We start from the raw sequence: 22,036 nt of genomic DNA, 5'->3' as shown, positions 1-22,036 counted from the left end.
ACCTAACAGTTTGTGGCAAGCAGAATCTGTCCCTTTTCTGATGTATGGGCCGTGTAACATTTCCTTCTGAAGCAGTGTTCATGTCACTTATTGTTAATCTCCTTGAGCTCATGGAACAAAAGCAGGCTGAGAAGTTAGAAATTCCCTGCTACCTTCAGCATCTACTTTGATTTTAAATTCACTAGATTTTTTTTTCTGTTTCCCTAGTGGGTTTTGTAGGCTAAATACATTCTATAAAGTATGTGGAGAAGTTGATGTTAGGAAAAGTTCTTGAAAAACTGGTTTCCCCAACATAGCATTTGATAAAACACCATTGCCCAGCATGAAGCTGAGATCCACGAGATCTGGAATAGCCAATAAGTAGCCACTAAGAGGGTTTTTTTTATGGTTGAATTTAACTCATTTCCAAAGTGGCAAGCTATTGTCATCCACGGAGAGAAGTCTTCAAAGGTACAGGTGTCTTGGCACCCCAAAAATGAAGTACCTTTGAAAATCTCATTAGATGCCCATTTACTTGTCTGGAGAAGTAAATATTTGTGAAGAGCTGGCCTAGCAAGCCTTGCGAAGTGCTGCCTATTCTCCTTAACGTGATACAATCTGCAAATATACAAGGGCCGTTTGATTTTTGCTTCTGTGGACAGCACATTTTTCTGAGCAAAATTATTTCTCTCTTTAAATAATAATAATTTGCTGATCTTCATGCTTTCCGGTAACATGCCATTCGTTCTCTTCACAGCTGCTTCCACATTGAACAGCTACTGCACCGTTATTAACAGTGTTTTTAAAGAGCTGGCAGAGGGCCTGAATGTCTGCTCTGGGAAATGTTTTTGTTATGTTACAGTTTTTCATTTCCTGTTTGAGAGCAGCTCGGATGTTTTTATTTGCATATTCTCCTCATCATAGCGCTGGGAGAGCTTAATCCAGCCTTTCTGCATTTATTTGTGCAGGGTGGTTTTTCCCTTCCCCCTACTTATTACTGAAATGACCTTTTATTAAGACGTCATCCCGTTCTAATAATTCCAGTGTAATCCTGCCAGATTAGTATTAATACATCATTTTCCCTACTTGTCTTTCTGGACAAGTAGATTAATAACTAATAGGCAAATGCAGTTAAAATGGGAGCTCTGATTTTTCTTTCCAGCTGTTGTAACGGAGCAGGCACCAAGGCTTTTTTTTAACCTTGGCACTGTGTTTGCAGGCACTCTCAAGCATGGTGTGGTCTGTAAAATCATAACTTCTTGCAGTAACCTTCACAGTCAGAGCAGCCTTCCCTTTCAAAAGGCGTAGTTGGGAATGAGTATTGATTTTATTTCTTGCTCACACACGTACGCACACACACGCAAGGTTGCACATAATGCAATGAAATGAATGAGTTTATAGAAAAAATGCCATATCACCACTGTGAAGTGACTTTGATCATGTGTTTGCTGTTGATAATGATCCCAGGTGTGATTAATACACATCCGCATACAGCCAGTACAGGTAATGTTCATTATCCCTCTACTTATGGGAACTTATTGGAAAAGTAATGAAAAGAAAGAATATTCACCTCAAAAGATGAAATTTGATGCAGTTATTTACCATTCTGGAATAGTGACATGATCAGTTAGGAAAACATGTACTAATACATGTTTTTAGCTTCTATCTTTCATACTAGTTTTGCAGGGAATATTTTACCTAAAGACATATATTTTACCTAAAGGGCCTATAGCGAAGGAACGTAAAGTACCATCTTCAACAGTCTGACCATTTTCTTCTGTTCCACCTTGCTGTAGTGCTAACTCTCTTACAAGCTCAAATTCTGTATGATAGTTAGCAGTGTCTCTAAGATGAAGGTCTAAGAGATGAAGGTCTTAGAGAACAGAGATTGTCCCATCTGACGCTGCACCCTGTGGAGCCATGGTCCTCTTGGACACAGTGTCCAGACCTGGATGCAAACAATGCAGTAAAGAATTTACTGGTTCTTGTGGAAATTTTTTACATATAAATTCTTAAAATCTCAAATTTTCTTCAGGAAAATGTTTCACGTGAAATCGTTTGATTCAGGAGCATGTGAAAGCAAATAATGATCACGGCCACCTCTCATATTTTACGAATAAGCAAAGTGTGTTCTGGTCAGGAAAGGGTGGGATGTGGTGGGGTGCAGGTAAACTTCAGAATGAGCTGGGGTGTGCAAAAAGCAACACACAGCCCAGGAATATGCTTTCACAACTAACGACTTAGGTAAAAGATTTATGAGAAATGAGTGTCTCAGAACAAGGTGGCCTAATTTGAAATCAGAAAAAAGTAGGCGCAAAAGCACAACTCTTCATTCCTAGAAAAAATGAACACAAAGCAGCAACGTATCCTAGCTGCCTTTCTGATCCTGTGAGTAGCCCTTGTAATTGAAGCAAATTGCAGTTAAATTCCCTTGATAATGTCAATTTGCGTTGTCAAAGTGGTGCACCGGAGGCCTTGGTCAAGGTCCTAAGTTAAAGAATGACACGTACGTACATTAGTTTCCCTCCGGTGTGGAAGAGGAACGTGGCGATGGGGAAAGACGTAGAAGTGAAGCCCTCCCCTTCTGCTCCAGTGAGCAGTTACTTTTTTAATGGCAAAGCATTGCAGCAGGACAATTTGGGTTTTATTTGTAAGGCACCTTACACCAGAATTAACGTGTTGATTTAATGGAGAGGGGAAAAAAGAAGCAGTGCTTTCCCTTGTGAATAACAGGTGGTGGGGGAGACGTTATTCTTTCCACCCACAGTAATTAGTAAAACGCAATTTGATCCACAGGCTCCCAAAAAGTGGAGTCTTACTTAAGATGTTGCTATGTTTTCCTTAGGGCACTTAGTGTTGCCATGCTGCGGTAAATGCAATTCCAGATCCCTTTAATATACTTTGAGAGTGGGGATTATTGTTGGACTCTCAAGACCTGCAGGTACTGGTTTGTTAAAATACTAGTCCATGAAAAGCTTTGTGCATGAAGGATGTATGGAGGAGCTCCTTACTGTGCCATGCCACAGTGCTGGGGAGAGGGAGCTTTTGTTACCGTAAAATAACCAAAACCTAAAAGAAAGCAGATTAAAAAAAATTCATATATTCAGTACCAAAGGTTATAAAGGGTTGTGTCTCATTCGTTTTACATCAAGGCTTTAACTGTTGACACGCCTCTCCGTCGGACAGGAGCGCTGAAGCTGTGCAGCTTGCTAATAGAGGAGAGGGCTTGTCAGCAGCATATTAATTTGATGAGATTGCATTGTTTTCCAAAGCTCCTGACTATATTACATCTTGTATTACAGATTCCTTCTACAATCAGGTCTATCCATCAGGATAAAATCCTAGCACTTAGACAGCAGACACAGTTCTTGTGGGAGGCTTATTTTTCTTCAGTTGAGAAGATTGTATTGACTACACTAGAGGTGAGTAAAAATTGTCTGGGACCTTGCCGAGCAGCGAGGTTTCTGTATCTGTCCAGCTGCTCCTGTCCTCAGCCGGCGTCGGACCTTGGTTTTCGTGACATGCAATTGGTCACTGGGAAAAAAGCTCGGCATCTTGATAAGTTTTCTCCCCTAAGGAAATACTTTCTTCATTATCGGAATCCACATGAGAAAACTGACACAGTGAAAAATGGGAACTACCCAACACATGGAAAAGTTGTCATGTGTGATCTTGCCTTCACAAGGCTTTATGGCTTATGAATCACTATCCTTGTCATTGGTAGTGAATGTGTTTCTTTAAGAAACCTTTCTGGAATTCATTTTGGAAAAAATATTACTGTAAAGCTCTTCCTTGACCATTCCTTAACATTTTGATGTCTTGTGATGGGGCTCTTGGTCTGGCTGAAGGAAAAGGGGTGGCTTATAAATCACTGTGTCTTATCTGTGCACACAGGATAAGGGAAAGGCCTGATCATCCTTATAAAATATTAATAAATAATCATAATTAGACTGCTATTAAACAGGGAGACAGGTGATCTCAAATGTGGAAAGAATCCTTTCTGAATTCAGAGACAGAGGAGAGATGAAAGGCTCTTTAGAAGTAGGGCCCAGGCTACAATTTCAAAAGCAGATTTCTCTTCTAATTGTTTCGCAATTTTGCACATAAATTTTTGACACACTTTTACCACTGAAAGTGGTTCACTTTGTAGGTGCAAATGCATTCGTCTTATGCTAATGCTTCTGCAATTGCATCTGTCTTTGTGCACAGTTGTAAAGCTCCACATTTCCCGCTGTGCCTGCTTTCCCCTGAAAACTGCAAATGAGTGCTGCTGCCTGCAGTACAGGTTGCCTGTGGCTGATCTACCTCCAGCTGCTGCAAGACAGTCCCTTAGGTTTTTCTGTGCCAGTGAAGAAAACCAGCCAGGGAACATTTTCGGAGCCCCTGGCATAGCTATCCTTGCAATGCTCTCCTCCCCCTGGAAGAGCACGTCTTCATCTGTGCTGCCTGGTGGGAACTGCTCTGCATCCTCAAACTCCCCATAGGCACCGATGAGATAGTGATAATTATCACAGCCCACCCCAGGATCGGACTAACAGAGCTGGAGAATCACGTGCCGGTGCTCGCAGTCTAATTTACTCTTACAGAAGTACCCTTAAAGACAATCAGGGTGCCTCATGTATCATCTGCCCCTTCCCTACACGCACCTTGTTATCATTAGGGATTGCTAAAAGGAGAGGGGCGCACGCTCTCCTCTCTGCCCCTCTCCTGCCTGTGCTGGAGCTGGTCTCCAGGGGATGTAACCAGCAGCCTTGGTGCCCATTGCATCAAGCTCCAGCATTCACAGATGTGTCTTCCGCGCTGCCCTGGGACACGTTTGCCCGTGTGGCCGCAGGTGCCCAGGGGACAGCAAAACCCATAATAAAGCTGAAGCAGCTGGGCAACCAGTAAGCTAGAGTTTCCGCTCGGAGGGGAAAAACTAAAGTGAAAACAAAAATCTTCCTGGAAGGTTTAATTTAATGAAACCGAGTAATGTATGCCTGGTGTTGAAGTTATGTTCTGGGTTTTTTCATTTGTTTGCAAGGGTGGTTTTGGTTTGAGGGTTTTTTTGTTTATTTTTTAATTCAGGACTCTCAGAAATTTTTGAGACAGCTAAGAGGGATTCTGTTCTTATGAACAGATACTCATTTCACATTTCAACTTGCCTAAGTAAAGTCCTGAGTTAACTTTCCTTAGGAAAGCAATAAAACAGTTGAGAGTGATTTTGGTGTCCAAAATCTGCAAGCAGTATATCCTCTTCTTAAAATCTGATGCCTGGAAGTAAATTCCTAGCAGGATTATTTTTTTCTTGTGAATGTTATCCATCTTCGGTTGTAACACTGTTGTGTGAGAGTGCTCTGATGATGCTAGATATCATCAGAATAATCACTTGCCTGCTAACTGCAGTGCCGGTACGTGTCCATGTGTGAGGATATCAGCACAGAAAAAGTCTTCACCAACGCAGGTGTCTGCAAGGACATCACAGCTCTCCTCTGCCCTTCATCCTGGACACCTCTGAAAACATTAAGTCACATTTTAATGTCCTTGATCTTCTCACAGCATTTGGTGGCCTAAGCCAAACAGCTCATAGCCCAAAATGAGAGCTTTGAATCATTTGGCCAGCAACCCCATTTGCAGGCACAGAGGAACTGACCGGAGCCATGGACATGGTGTGGGTTAGGAAACGATGTTCATGAGTGGCTGCTGCAGGCTGGTGAGTGGAGCGCTGGCAGCGCAGCAGTGGACTGCTGCAAACACCATCCGGACACATGCTCCAGCATATCTGCACTTCTTCAGCTTGGTCTTCGCTGAAGACAAACCCAAAGCATCCCTAAGTCCCTGTGTGGCGTGCTCAGTCCTCCGCTCGGGAAGAGGAGGGGAGAGGGACAGCACCAAGTACAGACAAGAAATGTTTGATGCTTGGCCAGGGCATGTTGAGAAGCAGCAGTGATTAAGGCAATATGTGAACTTTTTGAAGCGTGAGGATGAGGGAGACAAAAATACTGAACTATTAATAAATTCCAAAAAGAAAAGGGAGATCTCACCAGAGATCCTAACCCCTTCCTCTGATTAAACTTCCTGTCATGCCTCATCATTGGAGAGACCATGTAGCTGCTGTCTGTCTCTGCAATATGTGCAACACTATACACTCTGCATTTTAATTGATAGGTCCTCCATGTTACCTTTTTTTATACTTTTCTGTTCTCTTTCTGCCAACTTGTCTTTTCTCCCCTCTATCATGACAGGCAGCTAGGTTTCTTATGTAGACCAGGAGTGTGATAAATTAATCTTCCATTTGTTAACTGTGATAAATCACCGAGGCCGGCTCCCCAGCCTCGTGCGGAACCGCGCTGGTGAGATTTGTGTGCCTGACATGCACCGAAGGCTGCATGTGCTGCATGGCACCAGGGGCCCGCGCTCGCTCCGGGTGCGCTGAGGCAGCATTGAATGCGAGCCATGTGTTTCCCCTGCAGCCTTGTTGGCTACCAGCGCGGTGGAAAACTCCACCATCTGTGAAAACCTCCTGACCATGTAAATTCACAGTCTTCTCTTTATCTGATTATGCCCCAGTTCTGAGAAAGCGGGAGGAAGGAGCTGTAATATTTAGGCTTTGTGGTAAACACTCGAAAATATGTACTTTCTAGGTTCTGGGTTCTGTCTTTGTTTAGTGGCATAACTTGCAGATGGAGAAACAGCAGTCATCGTCGTCTTTTTTTCCTCTCCCCACTACCACACAGGAGATCTGACAACTGATACACCTAACTTTCCAAACAGAAATATTCAGATACGCTCTTGTCAGTGATGGAAATACAGTCCTAAGTCTGTTATTCTGAGACAAAAAAAAAAGTTAATTAACTTACGCATGTGAGCGAGTTACTGTATATTAGCTATGGTAATTGGCTGTAGGCAAAATTCAGACAAGCGTGCAAACACCTAACATTTGCCCCAGTTTAGCAGTATGTATTTCGCCACCAGCAGTGGATTGTCTAGCACAATGTAGCGGGTGTTTTAATGGTTTTTTGTCATGGCAATCAAAAATTCCAGGAAAACCACAGCTTGTGGCAACAGTTATTCATGTTCTGTATTGACCAAGTGTCCCTGAACTCAGCTACTTACAGAGGTTTTAGCTTGTTTAGACTCCAGCAGCTGCTTTTGTTCAGCTTGTGTTGGGTCTTTATGCTTGCTTTTGGTTTTCCTGTGCTGTGGCTTAGGAACCGTCTTTAGTTCCATAGGTTTTAAGGCCAGAATGAATGATGAGGGATCAGATTTAGTCCAGCTTCAGAGCCATAGAGTTTCACCCAGATAACACCGATGTTAAGGCCAGAGACGTTAGGTTATGAGAACCAACGTGTTCTTGGCACTTGAGCCCTGTGCAATACATAAACTGCCAGTTACGTGGTATCTCCTTAGGAGATGGCAGAAGAGGAGCTGCAGAAGAAGGCAAGGCAATCCTGCTTAGCCAACTTAGGGGAAAAATTCATTCTTCACCACCCCCTGGCCCTTTGCAATGTCCCATCTCCAAACCTGCCAACCTCTGATGGAAAGGCTCTGAGGGAAGGCAAATCTGTTAGAACGTGTGGCCCAACAGCGGACTGCACTTAGAAAGTTGCATCTTATTTGGAGGCTGAATGTGTCCAGTTACAGCTTCCCCCCACTGAGTCTTGTTCTGCCTTTGCAGCAAGTTTGAAAAAGCTCCCATCGGTGCAAGAACCACTATGGTTCTTGCATACAGGCATCTGATGTGAAGTAACTGTAATTAGTTTTAGAAATACATATGAATTGTACAGCCTTGTGTCTTTTTTTGTGGCTTGTGGTATTCTAGACGATAAAGTAGATGATCCAGCAATCTGTTCTGACCTTAAAAATCTGGGAATCTCTGTTTGTGGCCCTCTGCAGAGACAGACAGTAGTTACCAAAAGATCTTTTTCTGTTTCATCCAACAAGGAACTGTTACAGAACTGAGACGTGGAATCAGTGATGTATCTGAATGCTAATATGCCTTTATAATTAAGCAAAAATGAATAATTAGTGCAGCCTGATTTGCTGAAAGTCTTTGTGGTTTTGAATGCTCTCATTATCTCAAAATAATACCTAGCTTTGTAATGCCATCCTCAAATAATTATCTTCTGTGAGTTCTGGATAGTAAAATTGACAATGAACTAATCGGGCTCACAACTGCTAAGGTACTCTAATAGACAGAATATTTGACTTGAAATACAAAACGCAATGAATTGCAAGGTCCCCATGTCCAGAGAGACTAATGAGGTGCTCTGAAACCTACTGCACAAAGCCTGAGCTGCTGAAGTGGTGCAAAATGTGCAGGTTCTGTGTCATTTTAAGAGGGATTAAGCAGGAATGTCTAGTAATTTGTGTGCCTCAGCTTTTTGCAAAATGGGTGATGATTCCAGTCAGCTGGAGTCCCTGAAGCTTCTACCAGTGACTATTACAGTCTATTTAAAAATCATCACCTCTCTTGTTTTCCAGATTATTCAGGACAGAATATTTAAGCACATATCACGCAACAGCTTAATATGGAACAAACATCCTGGAGGGTTATTTGTACTGCCACAGTATTCCTCATATCTGGGAGATTTTCCTTACTACTATGCTAATCTCGGTGAGTGAATCCTTGCTATAATCTAGTGCTATTTGGAATTTCTAGTGGAAATTTGGAATTTGATCTTTGAGTAGCATCTGCCAAGTGACTTACCATGCATTTCTAGTTAATGATGCCTTTCGTTTATCCTGTCTCAATCTTCCCTGCCCACTGTAGACTGGAATGTCTCTGACTTATCAACATGATTCATGTGCCTCTTGCTTGCAAAGATTGTTTTAAAAAAATCTATGTCCCTTCATACTTTTCAGTTGCCAGTAATTAATGCCTGAGTTGCTGACCCATTCATGGCCCGAGGGGACACAAGAGGAATAGCTTTTTGCTTTCTTTGTTTATTTGTGCTTGGCAAATTGGAAAGGTGGTAATTTACCCATGACACTTGTTATTGGAGTGCATAGTTGATATGGATTTATTCTCCATACTATATGTCTTCATATGGATCCCACTAGAACGAATGAATAGGGCTTAGGTTCGTGGCTTTTTCCTGAAGCAGAGCTTAAACGATGGGTTCTGCAGGGGAATGTGCCTGCAGGCTGAAGTGATTCTGCTTACCAGACTGCTGCTACTTTTGGCTCAGCCTGTGCCATCCCACTTGTGTGGATCTGTACTGTTCACCTGCTAAAAATTCACATGTTAAAAAGGGAGAAGAAGGTTTCTGTGGGAATTTTGATGAAAAATTACTATGACCCCACACAGATTAATTTAGATGAGATTGAGAGCGGTAATGAAGGGTAGATGCCAGTAGGATCTGTTATTTCAGGCAGAAAAGGAAATCATAGCGAGACAAAAATATCAGAATGGAAGGCAAGGATGCAAGCAGAATTATCAGCTCAGGAGGTAATTGAAGATGCATGTGGATGGGGATCGACCCAGAAAGAGCAAAAATCTGACAGAGGCTGTAATGGAACTGAGGAAACTGAACAAGCTTCTGGAAGTTGTGGAGATAATCTGTAGAAAACATCAAGCATCCAGAGCCAGGCAGCAAAACAGCCCATGTCAAGAAAGACATTTGGTTGAACAAACTAGATGTCAATATTATCTGTGGGACAAACTGGATGAAAGAAAGAGATTGCAGGACATCTGTGGAAATAGTGAGTAAGAAAAGGCAGCAATTGTGTTGGAGTCAGGGATTTCAGAGGGTGTGGGAGTTAAAGGGAAGTGTGATCTCCTCTGAAGCATCTGGTATCCTAGTATCCGAGACGAAAGGAGATGGCCTAAAAAAACATGACGAGGTTTGCATTAAGTGCAGATTATTTTTCCATCTCCAGAGTCCTTTAATCTGTACTAACCAGGGCAATTTTGTCGTTACTGAACACGTATCTCTTCACTTCAGGTCTGAAGCCTCTTTCCACATTCACTGCCGTTATCCATGCAGTAACTCCCCTGGTTTCCCAATCTCAGCCTGTGCTGAAACTCCTGGTTGCTGTAGCCAAGTCCCAGTACTGTGCACAGGTAAGCAGCACTGTTTGACTGTCAGTCACAATGGAGACAAAACTACTATCCTAGGAGTGAAGAGCCTACTGACTTCAGATCTTCTCAGTCCTATTTCAACCCCCTGTTTCTATTCTGATGTTTCTTTTCTCTGAGATTTCTACTGTCTGTGACCCGCATGCATGGGAAACAAAAATTCTGAGTATAGTGGGAGTGGAACAGAGATAGTAATTAAACCCCTTTGTTTCATGGGGCAGGCAGAACAATGACTGCACTTTAAAGATCAGGATTGTGTGTGCTGCAAACTGCAAAAGGATGTCAGTGCCTCAAGAGCCCCTACATGATCTTCCTTCCTCCCGCTGTGGCTCTTACTCTCAGCAGTGACAGGATTTTGGCTTCTCTAAAAGAAACCCTGGGGAGTTCAGTAGGAGCACCCTCTTGCAGTGGAGTGTCACAAGTGGTTTAGCCTTTAATTAGAGCCAAAGTAAATCAGTGACATCCGTATGACCTGGCCGAGATAGAGACTTCCTGAGGTTGTGTCCAGCCTATATTGGCCTGAGAGGACGTATATTGTAAATAGTCAGGATGGGTGAAATTACTGTAGGAAGTGTTATTTTTATACAGATTTGTACCATTGTTGTTGATTTTGAAATTCCTAACTTGAATTTAACATTTCTGTCCGGAGATCTGAGTCCTTAGGGTTTGGACTGCGTTGCCACAAAGGTCTCTGATCATGGTCCAATATTCTCTTTCAGATTATTGTTTTATGGAATTGTGATAAACCCCTCCCAGCCAAACACCGCTGGCCTGCCACTTCTGTGCCTGTCATAGTAATTGAAGGAGAGAGCAAGGTAGGTGAAGAGAAGCATGGTAAAAGATTGTGTATATTCTCCAGTGGGACCAGAATTTATTTTTCCAGCTGCTTTGGTGAAAGCTTTGTAGTTCCCAACGGTGTGACAGCTCCTTTCTATTCCTTGGCCTTTTGTACCAGCTTGGTCACAGATTCGTGTTTCATGCATGAGGCCTGTGCTCTCAGAAATCATCAGCATGGCAATTAATGCCATGAATCTGAGATTCACTGGTGGGACCTGGTTTTGAAATGTGGCCCCGAGAGTAGGTAGTGCTGACCCCATCTTTGGAGATTTCTGTCTCTCTGCAGGTGTATGAAAGTAGTGATGCAGCTGGATTCATTGCGTCTGAACAGTCAGGTGCAAGACTTGGGGGTCAGCTGTGGGCTCAAAAGCAGAGGAAGAGATAAGAATGAATGGTGTTAACCCGCCTTTGGAAAGTACCTTATCTCATGGCCTTGTAGGGTACTGCTGCCAGCGATGGGATCCCACCACCATAAAAAAGGAAAGGACAAAGGACACTTGGGTGGGAACAAAACCACCGTGTCATCTCTTGCTGTGCAACACCCTTGTTCTTTCGCACTTCCACAAAGTCTAAACAGACACCACCCGGATGAGAAAAGAGGGTTTTTTTTAAAATCCACACTGAAGTGGATGATTCCTTTCCAAATGCAGGCCTGAGAGAAGCAAGGCTTCTTGCTTCTAGAATCTGACTGAGACAGATTTGGGCTGGTCCCCTCTGCAATCTCTGTCAGCTGGCTCTTGAGCTCTGCGTTTGCAAAGGGAACTTTTGGTTGCTTTGGCTGTACAATCCTATTTTGAATTTATAGTCCTGTCTTTGGTCTTTTCCCCCTGTCACCTTAACAAGGGGAAAGCGAGAGCCCTGCGAGGTTGGCAGCTAATGGCTCTTGCCTTAGCTAGCCATGTAAACAGTATCAGGAGAGTTGCTGCAGGGCCGAGAAAGGCTGTAGTGATTGCTGAGCCTTTTGAACGTTGTGGGGTTTTTTTCTTTCTTTTTTGAAAACTTGCAGAGGTGAGATAGAGGAGAAAATCTCTGACCAGTTCTACAGTGTTTGTAGAAATTGGCCCCAGGCACTGTTTAGATTACAAATGAGTCTCCTGAGTACACAAAGGTGTGTTTGTAGTGGACAGTCTCTTCCCTCTAATATCCCAATGTATGCCAAATGGCTTCTTGCGCAGAAAAGCTGTTTGTTTGGAGAAAGCTTGCAGAGCCAGAGCAGTGCAATTCAAAGGCTGCACAAAGGAACTGCTTTTTATCTTCAGATTTAACTGAAGCGTACTGGCAGGCACAGTTACTCCATGCAGGTGATCACAGAGGTCTGCCTTTACCTAACCTTCACTCTTCCCCATGAAATCAAGATATATTATCACACCCATTTTACAAAAGGGAGCTTTAGCTACAAAAACAAATACATGGGTAGTCCCGACTGTTGTACTATTTGACAATTTTACAGTCTGTAAAAGAGCTGGGGTGAGAATGTAGGTCTCCTGCCGACCGCTTGCTCTGCTTTGCCTTAGTGTAAGCAAAGGAAAACCATCAACCCCTGCCAGATCTCCTCTTCCTCACAGCCACTGCCTCCCTGGACCGAGGCCATCGTAGCGACGAAGGGACGCTCTCCAGACAGACACTGTGAACCTCCTGATTGTAGAGACAGAGCTTTCTCTGAATCGAGGCATAGATTTAGGGGCTTGCTTCCAAACAGGTTGCAGGGGACGCAGAACTGACCACGTCCATTATGAGGGACGTGTAAAACTACTCCATGTCCCTGTTTCCATACAGTGATTTCCTTTTACTGGGCTTGATTTTTGTAGTGTTTTCTTGGCATTGGAAAAGAAGTTTATTAACTAGCCAGGCTATTTTTCCTAGCAAATGAGGAAAACAAATAGTGTTGTGTCCTTGTTACTATTCATCAGTTCTAAAAAGGTGCTAATTAGTCTGCTAAAGAAACCATATGGATTCTCATTTCTTGCTGTTATCTTCTTGATCCCGCTTTCCCGTCTATTTCCTATTACTTTGAGAATTGTCCTGCCATAGTTTTTAAAAGCTTATTCTGCATATAGATTTTATATACATAGTTATGTCACTTAAGAACGTGACTTTTTAAAATGCTACAATACCAATATAATTCTTGATGCAGGTGAAGCTGAACTGATACACATGTTATTTAGCATATTCTCCTTTTCTGATGGAGAATGTTGCACCATTTGGCAGCAGCTCCCTGTGGATACACCAGCAATGTGTGGAGATGGAGCTGTACCACTTTACAGGGGAACCATCCTGGTAGCATAACATCCTTCACACACAGCCTGGGCTGCTTGGCTTCCCAGCTGCGTAACCTTATGAATGCTGCAAAGTCCTTCCCAGCATTCATTATCTTTGATCCTCACACCCCGTAGGAGGGCAGAGGGACAGTCCTAGCTACCAGGGAAAATGTCCTCCCTAAAGAAGCTGTAGGTACACCTAATTCTCAGTACAGACCGTTGCAGTTTGTCACAAAAGGAAAGCAACCTGCTCCAAAGAGGGAGGTCAGTTCAGAAATTACTCCTCAGGCAGAAGGTGTAGGCTGACTGCTGGGGTGATGAAAATGACAGTCTTTCACTCTTGAGCTGAAGGGTCCTTTCCATCAGACAGAGATATGCGATATGCCTCAGACAAGACGAAATGAGAGTGAGGAATAAAATGGAGTATTTCCCTCGGAAATGAGTCCTTCAAGTGATTTTTTTCCTCCCCTTCCTGCCTTGGATACCCACAGGTTATGAGCAGTCGCTTCCTACCCTACGACAACATAGTAACAGATGCGGTGCTAAGCCTGGATGAGGACACCGTGCTTTCAACCACTGAGGTAAGGGTCCCCGTCGTCTTGGGAGTCCGCTTGGCTCCTCGGCTCAGCCTGAGCACAGCAGATAGGCTCTTCTCTTGGCTTTGCCAGTGAGCAAATGTTGTAAGATTTCCTGCTGTGCTCCTCAGATTTAACGTGTTGCACTTGTTTCAGCAACCCTGCCACTGCCTGCCATCAGAGGAGCTCTTCGCCCGGGTTAATTGGCTCATCATTAGCATATGGTTCTTCCGTTCTTTATTATTTTAGTAACATAGCTGCAGGCGGGTGTAGGCAGCCAAGAGCAGTCAGCTTTAATACTCTGTTCTCACTTTTCTGATTGGGGTAGCTTTTTTCCCCCACACGTTATCAGTAGGTTGTAGGTGGGGAAGGCAGGGGTGTCAGCAGCAGGAGACTGCTGTCGCTCCAGAAGACAGCATTGCCGCCCTCATGCAGGATGTCACTGAGGAATGCTCTCTCACCATTGTGTCGCCCCATAAAATTGGAGATCTTTGCTAGTTTAGGTGTTAGAGTGTTTGTGCCAAGAGCAAGATAGCGCTAAGAAAAGAAAAATACTGTAGAAAACCAATTTTTACAACTGGGATGAGTATTGATTTCTGGAACCTCTTCCTGAGAACCACAGGGGAAACTGATGACAGTTTATATAGAGTGCAATATTTGGGAAATACATTATTAATGATGTCCAGGGAATAGCTTGAAAAACTCGATTTTCTTTTGTTTTCCCTTTTTTTTCCCCATGTTCATGGCCATTCCCTTCTCCCCACTTTGCCTTTATAAAAATGCTTTTTTGTCAGTGACGGGGATTTTTCACTGATGCTACCACTGCTTATATGTCAGTGAAGAAATGCCTACCATTAGTCACCAGTCACTGCTATATACCCTAAGATGTCACTGAATTTGTTCTAAATGAATGAGATCGCAACCGCTCCCCAGTACGCATTGGTTGTGCTGTGGTTAGACTGCTCCAGAAGGAGCCACGGTAGCCCTCTTCTGCTGCACAGACGGAAGAAGTAGTTGGCATGGAACCTGTTTGATACCAAGATTACACCTTGGTAGTTTCTGCTCGATGAGGAAGAATACGGCTGCTGCCAAAGCACTTGTGTGCAAAGCCCAGCACAGCCAAAAAACCCCCAAACCAACAAAAGGCATTTCTCCTAGGGCTGGAGTTCCTAAGCAGGTTGTTGCTCAGGATGAAGGGTCCTGGCTCAGCTGCCCTGGGGGCCACGGTAAGACCTCTCAGGGACTTCATTGCACTGAGGTGGTATTTACAGCAATCCAGCCTGTGGATTACATGAGGATTTGGGGCTTTGTTTTGTTTTGACTGGTATTTAGTCATCATCCAAACTTTGGAGTCATTCAGGCTTCTGGAACGCATATGAAATAGTGTTTCTCATTCGGCTTGGCCGTGTTTTACCCTAAACATTCTGAAACGCAAATATTTGTTGTTGTGTGAGACAACATACACATTTCTTTGTGGCTCCTTCCCTCTGTGAGCAGCCTGCAGCTGATGTTGCATGTTTGCGCAGCGGGTCTTGGCTCTACGAGCCCTGTGGCCCCTGTGCTGCAGAGAGAACCAGCTGGCCAGCTCTCGCTAGCGCCCGCCTTGCAGCTTCGGCATGTCTCTGCCGGGCTGCCAGGGCCAGCAGCTCTCCTTGGTGGCTCTCTGTGAAGAACTGGGGCCTTTCTGTTGCTTTGCTTCCCCCATCGTACGGCTCATGCAAAGAAACAGCGTGTTGAAACACTGACGTGAAACTTGTGGTGCGAAACTTTCCTTGAAACTGGCTGCTCATGGGTGGTCGTTGCGGCAAAGCTTCAGGGCCGAGAAACGTGGTCAAACACGATCACACTCCTGTTGAGAGGAGCAGTCACCAGGCACATCCTCTGCTCTGTCCGGCTCCAGCGTAGTAAAGGTTTTCTGTTCGCAACAGAACGGCGCGTAATTGCTCTTGTGAGAGGAGCTGTTCCACATGCGCAGAGGGATGTTTGCGTGGGAAGTAATTAGAAATCAGCACAGGTCAGAAGCGATACGGGGGTTTGAGAGACTGGCAGCCTGGTTGGCTTTTCCTGCTGATCACCTGAGTGGTAATTATATAGGATTAGGACTGAGGATTTTTTAATAAAGGGAGTTTTCTCTTAGGGTGGTTGCTTCAGTGCATCTCCCTGGTACAAGGACAGATACTTGAAAGCACAAGTGAGGGCACTGAGTGCAGCTGCTTTATTATTTATTTGAGTTTGAGATTCTCAAACTTCTCTAAAGAAAACAGATGTCACATTTTATGGGAAAGGCCTTTACGGGGGAAAAAAAACCTTTAGTTCTTTCATGTGGTATTGATTTGGATGAGATCAGAACTATCACAACGGTAACTGGTTTGTGCACATTGTCTTTCTAGTTGGCCTCAGATTCCTTGAACCAACTTGAAAGAAAATAACCAGTCCCTAACTTTGTGTTCCAGTACATGTGCGACTCTTCTGTTTCATAAAAACACTTGTAAATGCGAGAAGTCTGACAGTAATCACACAAAATGTGACTGTTCTCAGAGCAGCTATTCTTTATCTAACCTCTACACCCTTGACTTTGGCTGGGTTCTTGGAAGCTTTTTCAAGCATTTTTGAGTAAAGTTTTAGGTCCCTCTGGTACTGGAGGGAACTTGATGTGCAGTGCAGAAACAAAGCCCTTGATTTCTTGGGTTTGACTGGGACAATTAGAATTGTCCTTAATTCTTTTTAAAATTTTGGTCTAGTTTGAGCTCCAAAAGCTAAGTTGAAGTTGAGGGGCTGCCAACCAACTTTACAGTGATAAAAATCTTTCCATATGTATTTTTACCAAACTCCTTTCAAATCTAGTGCTGATGAGTCTTCTGCAAGCTACCCCAGTCATCCCTTTCCTAGTGTCACTAGGATTTGTTTGGTGGGATCGTGGGGTAGCGATGTCCTGTCACCTTTTCAGTTCTCAGAGGTTTGAGTTACTAAAATAGTTACAGCAAGACAATAAAACAAAAAAAGCACTATTGGCAGCATTTGACATCTTGTGGCTCATGCACATCAAGCTTTTTTCTTAAAGTATGGGCTCCTAGAGCCATTTAACTACATGGGAATCTTACCTTCCTCTTTATTAAGGTATATGTTTAACCCTCTTGGTCATATAGACAGTCTTAAAAGTATGACCTGCGTGTACCTCAAAGGCTCAAAATGGGTGGAAAATATAAAAGGACTCTGCATTGATTGCCTGTTTTAATCTCACTGAGCCACCCTTATAATTTAAGGTGTTTGACTCCTGATTTTCCAAGCTTTGTGTTGATGGTGCTGAAATGGCAGGCGAGATACACGAAGATGTGCAAAAGGTTCAGTTTACCACATAGCTATTACTGCTCTATATTGCATCTAAGTATAAATACATGCACCTACACCCATTCTTTCTGTAACTTGAAAAGGTTTGATATGTAAAGGGCAACCTTGAAAATGTTAATGTAATGCTGTGATACTCTAGAATCCTTTTAACAGGAACCATTAAAATGTGCATAATTATAGGGCAAAATGTCAAGCAGTCAGTTTAATTTACTGATGAATACATAGAATTAATGTTTTGCAACAGTTCCAAGATTTTGAATTATGAATTATTGGCAAGGTAATATTTTGTTTTGTTGACATTTGTTGAAACAATTTCAGTATTCGTTTGGCCTTTGTCCGCAGGTGGATTTTGCCTTTACAGTTTGGCAGAGTTTTCCAGAGAGGATTGTAGGGTACCCTGCTCGCAGTCACTTCTGGGACAACACTAAGGAGAGGTGGGGGTATACCTCCAAATGGACTAATGACTATTCCATGGTATTGACAGGAGCTGCTATTTACCACAAGTAAGAACCCAGAGCATCTGCTGTCCTCCTTCTGCATGAAACAAAATAGTAAAGGGGGGGTGGGGGGTGAAGAACATTCTTCCGGGGAGGGGAAAAAATGGAAAGATAATAAATGGGCCTACTTTTTATGGGGTAATAATTTAAGTTCTTGGTTTAGCTCTGGGGATCTGGTAATCATTACTGCGCTTGTTGGGTCTCTTTGAAGTCACTTGTATTTTGAGGCAGTCGGACTGCTCTTTTTAACATCAGGAATTACACACTTCAAAGAGTTCCCGAATTCATTAAGCTGCTCGGCTGAATGGCCTGTAGCGTAGCAGAAAGGAGGTTACTTCCAGACCAGCTCTGGGTATGTGTTGGCTGACAGCTGCAGAGTGCAAAGTCTTCTGGCTCCTCTAGAAGTGTAGTACAGTGGACACGTCACAGATCAGCGTATTGCAGCGTGTTGGAGAAAACACCTGTTGTTAGGACTTCAGGAGACCAAAGGCCTCTCTAGATTTTAGGAGAAAGTCAGCAAATTCTGGAGTGTCTGATCCACATCCCCGCAAAGGAGGAGAGAGGCCATAGGGGATGACAGAGGCCCAAAGGAGAATAATTTCAACAATAAGGACAGTAGTAGGCCAGTTTAATAGAGTTCTCTCCAGCTGAACAGTTTTGAAAGAAGAGGTGGAGGATGAATTCATCAATGTTGTCTATCACATTATAGCAATAGTGCTCTCTTTCCTACTTCTCCGTTATCTTGATACTTAGGTCTGCATTATTTCTTTCAACCCAGTTACAAAACCGGCGTATGTTTTGTTTCTCCATTAGCACTATTTACTGTCTTGATGAGGCACTGATTTGTTCTCCCTTCTTGTTGGAGGATGAGACCAAAGAAAGGAAGTGGTATATCCAGAGTTGAGTACAAAACTTGTGTTTCAACTGAGGTTTCCTGGAGTTTGTAATCCCTGACAGCCCAGTGACTTGTATTAATAATGCTGCTGTTGGTTTCCAGATATTATCACTACCTGTACACCCATTACCTGCCTGCCAGCCTAAAGAATATGGTGGACCAACTGGCCAATTGTGAGGACATTCTAATGAATTTTTTGGTGTCAGCTGTGACAAAATTGCCTCCAATCAAAGTAACACAGAAAAAACAGTATAAGGAGACCATGATGGGACAGGTATGTATCCACAGCATGTTTTAGCAGTTGGGACGTATTGATAAGGTAATGGTTTGACGTCTAGGTGAGGTTTACAGAGTGATACAATTCTGTCAATTTTTTTTGGAGTTTTTAGTTTAGTAGAACTGCAAATAGACTTTAGATATCCTTAGTATAATGAAGGAAAAGGAGAAGTGGCAAACATCTACTGTGGATGACTGATCCTCTTCATAGTTTTCTCACACAGTGTTATTCACGGTAATCCCAAACTCATGGAATGGATGATTGTGGCGACCGAATGTCAATTAAACTCCAGTTTTCTAATTAAATATTCTAGACCTAAGATCTAGTCATGGAATGCTAGAAGCAGAAGTAAATTCTAGAAAGGTTTTCTATTTTTAATTATTATTAATGAATATAATGTACCAGGCTGTCGCTGTGCTATTTTAAAGTATACAGTGTGATTCAAGCACTGACATTGGACTGTCACAACAGAGGTAATTTGTGATATTCAAGCGTTTTTTCCCACAAGGAACATTTTGTCCCACAGTGACGCCATCACTCACTAGCAGCCATGAAATGTTTGCTTTAGAACCTCTTCCAGCTACTGGATAAGCACTCTGTCATTGCAGAAATGGATATACCTTCTAGTAACAGGGATGCATGGTAACCTGGGGGCACTTTTCCTCCTGCCCTGTGTGAGTGAGTGATGGGAGGAATAGCAAGTCCTGCAAGACCTGCAAGTCCTAAACAGCCTCCCATCTGTGCCGCCACAGAGTCTGTGATCCTCACTACAAACAGTGCCATGATTACTAGGGGACAGGAGAAAGAAGGGGCCCTCTATTTTCCCCTCACATTTTCTCCTATTAGCATTACTTGGATCTTTGACTGGGGAGTGGCCATGCCAGTTTGTAGACTCCCTTATCTGTATGCCACTGCACTTTCATCTGAGGTGTAGGTAGCATTCAGTAATTCTGACTCATCTGGGTACCCAGGAGACCTTCTGTGAACAAGAAGGTGCCATCCAGAAAGTACCTATTGCTTCCAGTTTGAGCTTCACCTCTCCACAGGGCCGTGCTTTGGATGTTTGGCAAAGTCTAAACATTCATTTTTCTTTTTATAGCGTGGGTGACTTGAGCCAGCCGTGAACTATAACTCTCTCCTAAAGACAAGTTGTTCCTGCAGCTTTGGGAAATGTAATGGACCATGTTCATAATTCCTTGAAAGACAAATAAAAAATTAACATAACCTCAGTGTTGTGACAGAGATTAATAGTCGTCTGGAAATTCACTGTTAATGGCCAGAATGTCTGCCATAATCCTCTAGCAGCAAGCATTTGCTTGCTTTTTAGTGGCTCGGTATAATCAGGAGTCTGTAATCAATGCGCATTATAACCTAGCACTTGAGCTAAACTGGACAGGCCTTGGACAAAGATCAAGTCTGATACCCCACTCATTTGGCAAGTCCCTGACTTTATCAGTTTCTTCGCATTTTAATTAACACGCTTTGCGTTTATGAATTTATATTTGTTTTTAAAGTACAGTGGAAACATAAGTGCTATACAGAGATGCATGAGAAGTGTCACAAAACAAAACGTAGGTTCTCATAATTCATAGTTTATCTTAAGTAATAGTTTTATTATGTTTATACATGTAGTTTAGGTACAGATAGAGAATAATAACTGCTTCAGAGCTGTTAGCGCCTTATTTTTCCGGGGGTGCTGAGTTTCATGGACTTTCATAGGAATTACAGCTTCCCTGAACTTTGGAAATCAGGCCACAGTATTTTGCATGCATGCATGCAAAGACCATGGTCTTTTCCTCGGGTCAGAGTTTAACATGATGTAATGTGGAACTTCAGTTAATTTTCTCTGTCCGTAAGACAGTCCTGTCTTATGCACTGGCCTCGGCCGGTGGGATTCCTGGAAGCACCCGGCTTTTCTCTGCAGGACGTCTACCCGCATGAGTAATGCCAAGCACGTAAGGACTTCTGCTGAGCTCAGTTACAAGCTGGTTGAAATTATTCGTGTATAAATTTCTGCCGACCTGGACTGCAAAAGTGTGGTTTTGACCTGAGAAACCGTAATAATTGCAGTGTGCTTTCCTTGTACGGCTGAAGGCCGTGGGCAGCAGCTGGCCGTAGGATGTGCACCTCCAGTGGAAAGCAGTGGCTGCCTTGTCTTTCCTGGTAGTTTTTAAGGACTTGTCCTATCTCTGAAATAGCTTGAGGGTTTAAAAACAAAAAGAGTGAGGGATGGGGTGAAGTAGTGTGCTGGCAGGCGTTGGGAGGCCTGCTTTGCGGCTGTCGTGCTCCGGGCCAGGCTGGCTCATGGTCGAACTCGGGTCACCACGCTGCACTGCCCTCAGCGCTGTTTTGGAAGTCAGGGGTGGCCAGCTCGCCACGGCCGGCTGCTGCTGCGGGCAGGGTGTCCTTCCTCTGGTTTGAAACCCCCCGCCAAGCAGATTTCAGCTACCGCAGAGCCCAGCGCTCTCAAGCCCCGACGCTGCTGTGCAGCATGGCGTCAGCCCGGCCGCAGCGCCCGCCCTTTCCCGCCATTTTGTTGCGTCGTGGCCGACGTCTAATTTCTGCTCTCCTCTCCACACAGACATCCCGCGCCTCGCGCTGGGCCGACCCCGACCACTTCGCCCAGCGGCAGAGCTGCATGAACACTTTTGCCAGCTGGTTTGGCTATATGCCGCTGATCCACTCTCAGATGAGGCTCGACCCTGTCCTCTTTAAAGACCAGGTCTCCATCCTGAGGAAGAAGTACCGAGACATTGAACGACTCTGAGGAGCGCTGCTGAGGGGGCCGAGCCGCCCCGTGCCCGCGCAGCTGCCGGCACACGGAGCCGGACTGTGCCGCCGACGGCAAGCGCCCGACCCCGGCGAGCGGCGTCCCGGTGCCGGGGCTGCGCTGCTCCGGACTGCGCCGAACCGCCCGGCAGGCTTCTGTCACTCAAGACTAGGTCGTGTACAGTTTCATTATGGAACATTAAATAATTATTTTTGAAATGATTGCTATGCAGGTTTAAACTTTTTTAATGATCAAAAAAAAAACCAATTAAAAACAGAGTTCTTTCTTTAATCAAAATTGTGTTGGTTGTGAATATTTCAAAGCTGCCATTTCTTTCTTTCACGCATTTGATTGTCATTGCAATTTTCATTCATTTTCCCCTGCAAAGTTAAATGCTTGAATCTCACGGGGAGAAAATTCAGCAGGTTCAGAACAAACTGAGCACAAGCAGGACAGAACCGAAGTATTAACGTTTCTCATTTACTGCTGACTTTTTAATTTTTTTTCCTCAGTTTTCCCCAAGGCGGTAGCAAAACCCCT

At 43.8% G+C, this 22,036-nt stretch overlaps 1 protein-coding gene across 1 annotated transcript in view; it reads left to right on the top strand.

Annotated features, from left to right (window-relative positions):
• Window positions 1-21,797, top strand: part of EXT1 (exostosin glycosyltransferase 1) — a 179,991-nt gene extending 158,194 nt beyond the window's left edge. Inside the window, exons 4-11 of the mRNA XM_075495172.1 lie at window positions 3,282-3,401; window positions 8,443-8,575; window positions 9,906-10,024; window positions 10,759-10,854; window positions 13,626-13,715; window positions 17,400-17,560; window positions 18,552-18,723; window positions 21,308-21,797. Coding sequence (XP_075351287.1) covers window positions 3,282-3,401; window positions 8,443-8,575; window positions 9,906-10,024; window positions 10,759-10,854; window positions 13,626-13,715; window positions 17,400-17,560; window positions 18,552-18,723; window positions 21,308-21,493 — 1,077 coding nt within the window. The 3' untranslated portion in view covers window positions 21,494-21,797. The remainder of the gene's footprint in view (window positions 1-3,281; window positions 3,402-8,442; window positions 8,576-9,905; window positions 10,025-10,758; window positions 10,855-13,625; window positions 13,716-17,399; window positions 17,561-18,551; window positions 18,724-21,307) is intronic.
• Window positions 21,798-22,036: the final 239 nt, after the last annotated feature.

This window comes from Mycteria americana, chromosome 2, assembly GCF_035582795.1.
Source record: "Mycteria americana isolate JAX WOST 10 ecotype Jacksonville Zoo and Gardens chromosome 2, USCA_MyAme_1.0, whole genome shotgun sequence".
Lineage (NCBI taxonomy): Eukaryota > Metazoa > Chordata > Aves > Ciconiiformes > Ciconiidae > Mycteria > Mycteria americana.
Note: the sequence above shows the minus strand (reverse complement) of the source record. Positions and strands in the feature narration are given on the sequence as shown.